Below are 12,829 nucleotides of genomic sequence, written 5' to 3' on the forward strand. Positions count from 1 at the left end.
CATTTAATTATGTGAATTTATAAATTTAAATAAATTTCTATTATAAATTTATTTGGAATTATGCAACAAAACTATCTCCATACTCAAACTGTGGTGTGAAGCTGTAAACTCACAACCGCAATGATTTGAAACAATGGTTTTGTTTGACTACTGATTGTGTAAACTGGGCTTGGAGATGCACACACAGTATTGATACATTACCTTATGTAAATTCTTTTCAGCTCTAACATTTTCGAATGACATTTCACACTGCTAAATCATGCTTGAAAATATAGTCTGCAAATCCGTAAAAATTATCTGGACAAACTATTGCCATTACTTTATAACATTTTTGCCTATTTCCTCCCCTATTCCTTCACACAATCTAAAAAATGCTTTAATATGGAAGTGTAAAATATTAAAACTAGTCCAAAACTGGTAGAATTGCATGATCTATGCAATTTAGTGCATTTAGTAAAAAAATCAACCTAGTGGTTTCTTAACACACTTCAGTGTTTACATTCTCAGCTGCCACTTTTATAGTTCTTTGATTTTAAATAATGCACTTTGTGAGAAACAAAGCTTAAGATGACACAACAGAGGGGCAGAGGATAACAGTAGTTATTAACCAAATGCATTTATTTCTGCAACAACATATTCTCGCCCCCCCCCCAAACCAAGCACGCACACATCCTTGCAAACTCCATTTAAATACATGACGTGAGAGCCAGCATTACCTCACTGTTTGCTGCACATGCTTTAATAAAATGATACACATATTTACAGAATCCACAATTTTTGAATTGCGCCACATCCCCCTTCCCCCCGGCAAAGTCAAAGTATTCTTCCAAACTCATAGTTCCCCTCTCCAGAAGAAAAACTAAATACAACACTTAACGGGTGGATTTGAAAATTACCCACAATTAAAAATAAATTCAGCAGAAAAAAAAAAGAGGGGAAAAAGAGATGGAAACAGAGAAAGAGCAATGGATCTTTTGGCCAGTACAACACAGCAGTGCGTGGAGTTTAATAACAGCGCGGATATGGCAGTAACACTGAAATAGCTCATAAAGTCTATGTACAAGGTCACGATAACGGCGGTCAAACCTCTCGTGTCCGATTTGCTCACAAACGTGAGCACGCCTCATTGTACAAACTTTGAGGAAATGGAGGGGAAGATGCCTTAGCTTTCGAAAACCTCCTAATAGTATGTATTTTGGAAAGGGCAGAGCAGAACAAGTTTTATCTCGCGTTTTCTCATACCTGTATCCTTCTACATCTCTTGACTATTCTGTAGTAAATTAAATGGAAATAAGGCACGATAACTACTCCGTTTCATTAACAGGGAAAGGGAGAGTTCTGTTGACCAATAAACAGACAAGTTGATCCAATTAAACTACCATACTGATCTTCCCTTTGCATCCCAACCAGCCGTTCAGATTTACACAGTAAGAGTTCAAATAAAACAACAGTTCTATGGCAAGAATGCTAATGGTTACCCTCCCCCCCACAAACATTTCCCATCCTGAATGTTTTACAATCACATTGTGACAAAGATCGCTACACACTAGTGTTGCACACAATACAAAAAATGCTGAGAGAACCCACCCACCCCAGACCCTCCCAACCTTTGGATTGATTGGCTGATGGCAGACAATCTGGCTTTTGGATTGGTTACAATATCCACTCGACATTTACTCTGATTTAAAACGACAACGTTCTTACAGTCGACTAATAAGCATGAGATTTAAATGCTTGAGAAATGTTTGAGATGTGGATTGTGCTACAATAATTACAACAACAAAAAAACTTAAATGGAAACAAAAAGAATTAAAAAGAGAACCCAGTTGCGATTTTTAACCTGTTGTGTACTGGACTCCAGGCATCTGCCCCGCTCTATGTACATGACTTTTGAGGTCATGAACCGTGAAGACCCAAAATAAATTGAAGTGAATAAAAATGTATGTGTATTCAGTGTTTCCTCCTTTTTATACATCTCTTCACATTGCCAGTCCAAGTCTGAACGCCCAAATGTGCAGGATGCTATAAAAGCCTCAGGTGCGCTCCACTTTCCACTGGACTGTAGGGTAAATGACAGAACTGTATGACTGATGATTTAGGGTGCAGGATTGGTGGTTTACAGTATAGTGTTAGATGGTTTAAATCGAGTGTTTAGGTGGGACAGGAAGCTTGAGGGTCAAGGAGCAGGTATCAAGAACAGACAAGACGAGTACAGGAAACTCTGACAGGCTATTGGTCTGTTTTGGTAAAAGGACAGTCAGAACAGCAGGGGGCTTTCAGACTGATGCGTTTCTCTCTGTGGTGGAGCAGTAGTGGGAACACGGTATTATCGAGGTAAAGGGCAGATTCTGAGGAGTTTAACTATTCTGGATGGTGGCCTTCTCAGTCCTGGGCTTCAGCTGCTGTGGATGTTTCAGCAGATCATTCGTGTTTTTGATGATCCTTCATGTCCTCTTCATCTGTGTACTCAGACGGCTCATCTCCTGGCTTCAACAAACGGCCAACGTAGTCATATTTCTCTGAGAGAGAGGAACAACAATTGGAAAAAGGATTAATAAAACTATTTTAATATAAAACTGAATTTTTTATTTCTTGTTCATGCATATTGTGTAGGGCTGGGAAAATAAACTGATGCCTCGCGAATTGAGAAATGATTCAGCATAAACTCTGAGATTTTCCGAATGCATTGGGATTCTTTTTTAGTTTTGAACAGCAGATAGCACTGCATGCTTTAGAAACAGCCATACTCTGCTTGTTTCAAATCCTTACACACACTTGAACCTAAAATAATAATTCATAAAATTCAAAAAGGTTGACGCGAATAACAAAGGTGTTCACGGTGGGCTGTTTACATTAATCTCGTGTCAGTAAAGGATTCTAAACTGAGGTGAAATTACATGACTCAGCCGAACGCACAAGTGCTCTTTAGCAGTCTTCTTCATGAGCATCTGATTGCGCGGATACAATCTAGATTAAAGGGCCATCTGCTGTTAAAATTTAAGCTCCAAATCAATTCCTAAGGAATCACGATGCATTCTGAAAATCTAAGAATCAATCCACCAATCGATTCTGCATTGATTTATTGTCCAAGCCCTAATATTGTTCTGCATATTTATCTTGTGCACAAACTTTTGGAAGGACTCTTATTTGGACATTGAACTTTGGTAGTTACAACCAGGGATCAGTTAGCATTAACCAGCTAGTTTCTGTTGATTGTAAAACATAATCTTGCTGCACAGACCATCTTTCTCCATCAGTGTTATTGTTAACTCACCCCTGTTTCACACCGCAAGCGTGAGCGGCGCGCGAGCAGCGCATATTTTTTTCGGCGTCCATGTTAATCAATGAGTGCATTCACACCGGGACTAGGAGCAGCGCGTGAGCGTCAAGCAGGAGCGTCGCATGAACAGCAGTGAAGCGGGGGTTTTGGGATCCGGTCTATTTTTGCTGTGTTGCTCATGCTCAATTAAAGTGAAAGCACACTTTTGATGGAAAAATAAATATGATTTTACACAAAACGTGTTCAAAATGCACAGAATAAGCATGTCAAGAGTTTAAACAACAACGACAATGTCTAGTGTTTTAACAATTATGCCAGAAAAGAAAATTAAGTATAACAAATATGTATTTACCCATTTAAACTTTTTAATTATTAATTTTGGGTGAAAGTAGGGTGTATTGTTATAAAAACAAATGTTGAAAGAATTATACCCATTGTTTGAAATGGTTTTACTTTTTGCCTAACACGCTTTGCAGCCGCTGCTGTGATGCTGTACTTATACACTTCCAGTGTGAATACTCGCGAGAGTCTGCTCGCGCACCGCTCACGCTTGCAGTGTGAAACAGGGGTAAGGGTATATACAGAACTTCTTAAGGTAAATTGAATACCTTTTACTACCTTTTTAATACCTTCAAAATATTTTTTTAATATCAGCACGACTTCAAGCTGCAACTGTAGTGGGGTAAATTAATTATCTTTCCAAATGGAATAACATATTGCATCATAATGTAACGAGGTCATTATAACTTAACATCAACACTGGACTCAAAAACTGCCCACAAAGATAAGAATAGAAATAAAGACAGAAGAGGAAGGAGACATCATCTTCACAGATCATTACTCAGTTTGATGTCTAATGTTTGAGCAATCTAAAAAAAGAGGTGGCCGTGAAGTAAGCACAGGTGTTATTAAAATAAATTAAGATGATTCATTTAAGTAAAGCAGAGGGATTAATAAAGATGTCACAGTGGGCCTTTGTCCATAGTTTTGGACAAAGCTTTGCAGAAAACATGGCTTTGCAGGGATTATTGCTTTATTTTTGCTTAGACAACCTTAGCCTATAATTATAGCATTATTAACCTAAAAGTAAATCATGAGCCAAGTGTTGGGCTACATTTGACAGTGATAGATATGACAGGACTGTTTTGTCAAAGTTAGATCATTGGTTCTCCAGCTGTGGCTCATTATTGGTGGTACTCAGGATACGAATAAACATACAATAAAATAATTTAAACAAAATCCCTATAATTTATGTTTGGCTTTATCAGAGCCATGCTAAACCTTCAGATTAAGCATTACAGTAAGTCTATAACACTATGCCAATCACAAGCCATGTCAATATTAGTCACAATGGTGGTACTGGGAAAGCCTAATATTTCCTGAGAGGGTAAAAAGTTTAAGAACCACTGACCTAGATACTGAGTCAATTTTTTATGAGGTGGAGCAGGACCCCGTGGCCTGCCTGCTCGTGGCCTTGACTGGAGCTATTAACCATGAATTTGCATATTTAACAAGTAAGTTAGTCTACTCCAACCTCCTAAATATTATTTAATGAATACAAAAATATATAGGCAATATTAGGGAGGGGAAATGACCTATAAGTACTTCCTGCAATCATCTACAAGTGGTAATTAAATATATATATTTTATTTTTAAATAAGTGTTTGCTTTCCTACATACTAAAACTTTCAGTTTTATACATGGGGGAAAAGCCTATTAAAGATGAACAAATATTACACATTAAAAATAACTTTCAAATTCGGTAATACTTAAACCATTGAAGTGCTGGGAAAAGTTGTGTGAAGCATTTAAAATCACTCGAAAACATTAGAGCAATTCTGTCACAAACTGTCCCTGTAGTTTACTGTTAAATCCATGGTCAATGGTGGTGATGTGTTTATTGAAGTGCTCTTCCTGGTTTCCACATCAGTGGCGTTTGTTCTGATATCAGCTTTAACAGAATTATTTGCTGAATTTGAATGCTTCTCACAAGATTTCACAGATATGTTGACTCTGTGGTGAGTCCGACTGCTTTCTTCACTGTATCTCCCAGCGTTGTGTATAACGGTGTTGCAGCTCCAGTTCGAGCAGATGAACGGACTGCGCAGCCCGAACTAGTAGCGAGGATTTGTTCCGCTTTGTTTATTTATCCAATTTAGCTCTTGTAAATCAGTCCTGATGAGAACGCAAGGACTTTATTTGACTGAATGCGAATTGCAATGACGTCACGGGACGCTTCTAAGCCCAGATTCTGCTGATATTTTGAGGCAATTACGAAAATTTGCGATCTTTTGTAAAAATTGGTCCGAAAACTTGCATTTGGCCATTCTTTAACTCCTGAATGAAAGCGAGCTTGCATACATGTTTGGCAGCAAGCCAGCCGGTTACCCAGTTTGTTTCAGCGCACGTGTGAACAAACACCTCACATGATATCGCTCTTGTCCTAACGTTACTCTCAACATATAAATAAATCCATGCAAATTTTAGAAGAAAGGCCTGCACTGAACACAAGTTTAAAATGTATCTAAAAAAAGATTGGGCTCTAAAATGTAATACCTCGTCAGATGACGTTTATTACTTTTTAATGCCCTTAATTTTGGCTAATTTAATTTACTAACTTTTACGACTATTTACTATTAAAACGCATTTGTTATTTTTTTTATGGGGGGGGGGGGGGGTTCTTATAAGGAGTTCATCTGTGGTAGCAACAATGCAAACAAGCAGAGTGAAACATTGTGTGCTTTATCACCAGAGTAACTTATAAGAGGCATTAATCTGTTACATTACATGCCAGATTTTCCCCACAGGCTGTGACGGGGAAGTCAAGCTGTTTATCTCATTTCCTCATCTCACACAGCAACACAAACAGATCTGAGACTGTTCAACATTGAATCAATCAATCTAGATCAGTCAAGAATAAACCTTATTGTATATGGCTTTAGGACAAGAGTCACTCCCTTAAACATGCCAGTACATTAAGGGCACCACCTCATCTTATTCAAGAATCATTTTTTTTTAAATTCGTAAGTGATATTTGTTTATTAGTGCAGCTACTGAAAAAAAAGCAATAAAAAAATAAGTATTTTCTTGACTGTTTCATGGTACCAACTTCCCAGACTTTTTTTATCTTATCTTATTTAACTGAGACCATCTGACACATTACTACTGAATAATGGTGCAGGAAACACTGATATATGGCCGCTCTCTGATCTAGAGTGAACATGACAATTAAAGATTACCATCACTCAATATCTAGAGAATTTGTCCAGTACCCCATTCCTGCATCAGCTGTGTGGTTACAGTAAATGTACAGATAAGCCCTAACCAGCACAACAGGAACAACATGCAAAGCTTGTGGACCAAGAGGAGTGAAAACTAACTACCTACCAAACATGCACAACTTTCCTATCTGCAATTACCCAAAAGGCCAATAAAACTAGTGGTCGACCGATATTGTTTTTTTGACAGTCGATGCCGATATCTTGGAAAGCAGGGGGGCCGATAGCCGATATAAAGCCTATATATATATATATATATATATATATATATATATATATATATATATATATATATATATATATATATATATATATATATATATATATATATATATATATATATATATATATTATTATATATATATATATTATACATATATTAAAAAATATATTTAAGAAATTATAAGTCACTTGATGATGGATTAAAAAATAAATGTGTAAAATAAATACTTATACTGAAGACAAAGTATTTTTCAAAAATAAATTAATGTTTAATAAGGTTTAAAAAAATTTAAAATATAATTAAAAAAGGAAGTAAACACTATAACCAACAGGGCATATTTTCCAAATAAAGCCAAGGTAACACTCATTTTACATGCAGCACACATTGAAAATGAAACAAATATAACAGTGGGTGAATGCATAAAGCGCAGCATAATTTGAAATCAAGTTTAGAGACAGACTTCTATTTGTATTAGACAGAACTGTAAACCGTGACAGTAAACAAGAGAGAGAGAGTGTGAGCTCTGTGTCAAAATAAAAGTCCGGTGCACAGTCAAAATAAAACCTTGAACACATCGGCCAAGCAGAAATTGTCGGAAGATTTCTTTTGCAATTCACAGTGGAATTGTCCTGCTTACCCATGAACTGCATCTCCCATTCTCGAACGCTTTCCATCTGTACAGCATTCAGGTCTGAAAGATCATCGTACTCGTCTCGTAATGCATCCTTCTCCAGGCAGAATGTTGCCAAACCCCGAGAAGCATCACGTCCAGCAAAGATCCCGTAGGGGCCCTCTGGAACAACAGACATACTGTGAGCATAAAGGTCAGAAAGAAAAAAATTTAGGAACTTCTGCACATTACAGATACAATAACCAGAACTGAAAATGCAATACTGCCAGTGATTCATCAGTTATTGTCTGATCTGCAATTCATGACAAATTAAAATAACTAGTATGCATGAAAGCAAAAACATAATTAAACTTTAAATTAAGTTAAAACTCAACTAAATAGCCTTCCTACATTCAAATCTAAAAAATAAAAAGGTAAAGTATGTAAAGTGTTTAAAATAACAGTACTTATGTATTATTCATAATTATAGATAATTAATAATTACTGCTAACTAGGGCTGGGCGATTTACCCGATTTTATCGATTAATTCAAATTTATTGTTTTGCCACAATTTTTTTTTTAAATTGAGGAACCGCAATTTTGAATAGAAATATTACCAAATGTTAGTACACTAGACACTATGACAATATGCCGGAGATGACAGAAAAGAACAATCCAACCACATGCTGGCACACATGATTAACCGCTCGCATCTGACACACTCCGTGAAGGACCATAAATTTAGTGCTAGGTGTCATTCACAAAGCGCTTTTGTTTTGACAAAGATGTGACGCGGGCAGTGGAATAGGTTAACATGCAATAAGATGGGAGTGAAATGCTTTTAACTTGGCGCAGTAATCTCTTCACTAGAGGGAGCGGGGGCCGGTGAGAGGATTTTTCACGAGTGAAGATATTACTGCGCCAAGACGAAGTGCTTACAAGCACTTGCCATGGTATTCCGCCACACAATATAGTTATCCATTTTACACGCTTAGAAAAGCGCAACGTATTGTTTTGTGTTACCGTCCTAGGTCGAGTTAAACTACGCGAGTAACTGCATTTAAATAGGGAAAACGTGGAGGTGTTTGGTAGCTTTTCTGCTTGGCCCATATTAAATGAATGGGCTAAGCTAAGTGCTTTCAAAGTGTCACCGCGTGCCAAAGCGATTATGGGCACACACTGAGACGAGAGAGGTATGTATCAGCTTGTCTTAGTTAAGGGAAAAAACTGTTTAATATGAAAACACGGTGGAGTATCCCTTTAAGAAATTAATTAGTCTAGGCTATATGCCTTACTAATGCTGCTGTTTAAGTTGTCACATTATTGTTTGTGCCTGTTCTGAATGGCTTTTTGTTTCTTTTTTCATTTAGCCTAATGTTGTGTGAGATATGCATAGTGGCACTTCATATTGTTGATAAACTGCTGTTTCAAACATTCTGGGATGTCGAGATTTACAATCGAGATTTACATTTTTTGCGAAATCGCCCAGCCTTACTGCTAACAATATTTTGTATAAATCAGTACTATTATTTTTACTTCTACTACCAGCAGTAGTAAGAGCCCAAATGAAATGCAAAAAAACTCTGCTATGAATCTACTAAAAGAAAACAGTTTTAGAGTCACTGGGTCAGACAATCCCAGACAAGCAGAAAAAAAAATGAAGTGTTGTCTCAAATACAACCAAACAGCTGAGATGAATGGAGCTGCTCACGCAAACCTGAGGAATGCAGGTAAACAAACAGGTACTCGAAAACAGCTGTGAGAGATTCTGTGAACAACACACCACACAGAGTATGGAAAAGAATATTAAAATATACTATGGCTATGTCTACATTAATCTGGAAACATTTGAATAATGCTCTCCGTCCACACTAGCCTTTTCAAGTGTGTTCCAAAAGTTTCTCACCCACACTGAAACATCAGAAAACGTTAAATTCTTTAAACTTACTGTGCATGTGTAAAAGCTCAAACAATGATACAGATGGAACAGACACAGCTTTTATAAAAATGCCTTAGAGGAAAACGTTACATTGCATCCTGAGACAGTAGAATGACACTGACATATTTTAAGATATGTCAGAGAAGCATTTTTTCAGTTGAGACAGCATGCATTTTAGTCTGGGACTAGCTTTAAGCCTTGTCAGTGAAACCGGAGGAATAAGTTTTCATGCAATTTGTCTTGTAGGATCATTTTAGTCACGAAAATCTCATCATTCACCTGACATGTCCAGGTCACGCTCACTCACCATTCATTGTATGTTTGATCTGAAATGCAACTGCCCTCATTTTTTGCCCCAGGACAGCAATATGCAAGTAAATTTCCTGTCATCTTTGCAGGAATGTAATATGAAGAGTGTACAAAGTAACATCTGTAGCAACAGTGTGAACGTGAATAGCACATAACAGACACAATACCCATATAAACATAGATAGTCTTTTGGTACAAAAGATAAGAAGGAAGATAAGAGGACATCTCTAATACTTACTACATGTAGAGTTTTACTTCATAACCTCTAACAGGAACTAGAATCCATGATTCATAACAAATGAGACTGTCAAAAGCCTTTCAGATCAGGCCTGATGATGACAAGGCTGCTCTGGCATGTGCAGCTTCTTCTGTTCTCTTTCTTGACAGAGACTGAGCTCTAGTCATTGTTTATTCAGAACAGAAGGCAGTAGAAGGGGCAATTATAAAGCCATCTTTTGATACTTCTTTTTTTAGTTCATCATCTGATCTCCATGTGCAAAAACACACACGCACATACTCTTTTTTTTCAGCGGTTGAGCAATAATAGTCTTAGAAGAAACAAGCAGAGCCAGCCAAACATTGACCAAAAAAGAACAAGCTGCCCTATGGACGAGTGATAAGACACCACGTCTGTCTACAAAGTGCAAACCTATGCTATAGTCTCATCAGGTTATAAATGAATGCAGCAACAGGTAAATAAAGCTGATCACATATTCGTTCTGGGTGAAATGGTGCAAGATGCCATACGGGACTACAGGTGTCTAAATGAATGACAGACAGGTCAGAGTCTGGTCTGCTGCTGACATCACGTACTGAACGCACCATGCTCCCCCCATAAACACCACAGATGGTCAGATAACATCTCTCGTATACAAATATAGCTGAGGGAGATGAGATGCCCAATCAGAGGCTGTAGTTTGAACTGTGAATCAAAACTGGGTATATGCAATCCATGGCTGTGATGACCCTGGTACAGTTTTATGTGCACTCTTTGTTTCACTTCTGACCTGGATTTCCAAATATAGACTCCAGACAGACAAAAGACTGTTGTACTGGCTTTGAGATAAAATATATTTCAAGTATGCAGTGTAGCAATCAGCTGTTCTGCACAGCCTGTAAACTGCTCTTAAAGTACAGGGGAAAGAAACCAGGGTTTCCCTGCAGGGGAGGGAGGCAGGAATGAGGCTCGGTGCTTGATTTCTTAACCAGGACCACTGCTAAACTTAGCTGACCTAATATTCATCATAGCACATCAAGCTGTTTGCTTCACATGTTTAAAATAAGCCTATTGATTACTGCATGGTTCAGCTCTACCTGTACAGTGCATATCTGATGGGTGTGCCAGCACATGGCTCTCACACCATATGTCCACGTTGCACATGGCTCTCATTCAAAAACACACTGACATGACAGGTTGAAGCCCGGGAAAGAGTTCACCTACGCAAAACAGAGCGGTAGAGAGGTGACTGCAGTTATGAATGAGATAGAAAGGGCCCGTCAAGAGGCTGGAAAACTCTGATAAGAGACTTAAGACCACCCTGTGCATCATCACAGCAGGGGTTTGTGGGAGAAAGAGTCTTTGTGTGACTTTACCCTGACCAGTGTTTACTAGTATTAGCTTTCCTCTGACCAGAGTATATTCTTCTATGGAAAGCGTTTTTTTTAAACTAACCATTATGAGCAATAATGATTAACATGTACGTACTAGAGGTTTAGCTGCTTAAAATTATGCATAATTTCTTATCATTTCTAAAGCAAGTACATGTAACATGTAAAAAGGACAGCAAAACAAAGTGTGGTCAGTAATCTAACATTAACTGTACCCTTCACTATTTCGTTAGATGTTAGTACTTCATTTATTGATTAATATCTATACAATCAGCCACAAGTACTTTTCAACACATACTAGTCAATGCTGGAATACACCACTAGTATCCAGCTGTGACTTGTAACTTTTCCATTATTACTACGTTAGACCACTAAGACCAGTGTGTATTGCTGGCACTTCCAGTTTTAGCAAAAAACATTTTTAAAATAAAATAAGGTTACTTTATTAGGTAAATATCTCCTTGTTACAGTGTTATTACATAAATAAGTACTGTAAAATATTAATAACCACATACACTTACTATATGGTTCTGGTTTGTGGTACGTTTCTTGTAATTAAGCATAATGTACAGTTACTGTAACGTGTAACAGGCCAAATGTGAAATAAAGTGCTAACGTTAATATTAATAAGTTGTTTATTATCCAGTAGTTAACTTACTAGTAACTTATGTATTCCAGCTTGCTTACTGACTACTTAACGTTAGTTAAGTTACCTTCTCCACTGCTCAAGTAAAAAAAAAAAACTCCGCTAATTGTGGGTGTAAGCCTGAGCCCTGCGCTCTCTTACCACGTCCGTAAAACTTTTTGCCGCTGGTCACGTCGAAGACCTTGGTATTGACTGCCATGAGGATGCGCGGGTTCTGCACGCCGTCGTACTCGCTCAGCTGCTGCAGGGTGAAGTCGCGTCTCCTCATCTTGGGAAGCGGCGAGGCCTCATTGCCCCGGCCCGCGTTCGCGCCCGCCCTCCGCCACCACCGCGCGTAAACCACGTAACACGCGGCCAGCAAGAGCACCAGAACGCCGAGATCGAGCAACATGCCGCTTATGCCGAGACCGGCCCCCGGATCCAACTCCTCCGTCGTGCCCTGCCCGCCGCTAGTGTCCGCCGCTGCACTCCTACCGTCCCCATCGTCCGCCATACTGCAACGATAGCACCTTCCCACCGCGCGCGCCCACCCAGCTGCTACTCAGGAGCGCTTCTGATTGGATGTCTGTTACCGGAACACCGCGTTTGCTCCTGGGATTTGTAGTTTTCAGTCAGAGTGGCGCCTACAAGACCACCGAGCGTATGCGACCAGACAAAGGCTTTAGATAAAGAAAAGGCGCTGATATGATAATCAGTAGCCAACCGCGAAAAAATACTGATGTGTGCAGAAAATCTGCTTTTTTAATTAAACTGCAACTCAAAAAAAAAAAAAAACTTCTACTTTTATATATCACACAGACATTAAACAACGAATGTGTATTAAATACAATACTGAATAATATATAATAAATATTTATGATGTGTTAAATATTTGCACGGTCAATAACTTAAAAACTAATAATAAATTCAACAAAGATAACAGTATCTCTTGTTAGC

General features: G+C 38.2%; 1 protein-coding gene across 1 annotated transcript; it reads right to left on the minus strand.

The window, feature by feature from the left end:
* Nucleotides 1–591: 591 nt before the first annotated feature.
* On the minus strand, nt 592–12,433 carry pgrmc2 (progesterone receptor membrane component 2). Its single transcript, XM_052580224.1, has 3 exons — nt 12,035–12,433; nt 7,419–7,574; nt 592–2,519 (listed from the first exon to the last, which is right to left on the minus strand). Exons 1-3 carry the CDS (start codon nt 12,384–12,386, stop codon nt 2,422–2,424), a joined length of 606 nt encoding a protein of 201 aa, XP_052436184.1. The 5' UTR covers nt 12,387–12,433; the 3' UTR covers nt 592–2,421.
* Between the last annotated feature and the right edge of the window lie 396 nt (nt 12,434–12,829).

Source organism: Carassius gibelio, chromosome B17 (genome assembly GCF_023724105.1).
Source record: "Carassius gibelio isolate Cgi1373 ecotype wild population from Czech Republic chromosome B17, carGib1.2-hapl.c, whole genome shotgun sequence".
NCBI classification, from domain to species: domain Eukaryota; kingdom Metazoa; phylum Chordata; class Actinopteri; order Cypriniformes; family Cyprinidae; genus Carassius; species Carassius gibelio.

Coding starts and splice junctions, on each gene's coding strand:
- pgrmc2 (XM_052580224.1), bottom strand. CDS start 12,386: ATGGCGGACGATGGGGACGGTAGGAGTGCAGCGGCGGACACTAGCGGC. Junction 7,575..12,034: donor CAAAAAGTTTTACGGACGTG/GTAAGAGAGCGC, acceptor CTGTTGTTCCAG/AGGGCCCCTACGGGATCTTT. Junction 2,520..7,418: donor ATGGGAGATGCAGTTCATGG/GTAAGCAGGACA, acceptor CCTCTCTCTCAG/AGAAATATGACTACGTTGGC.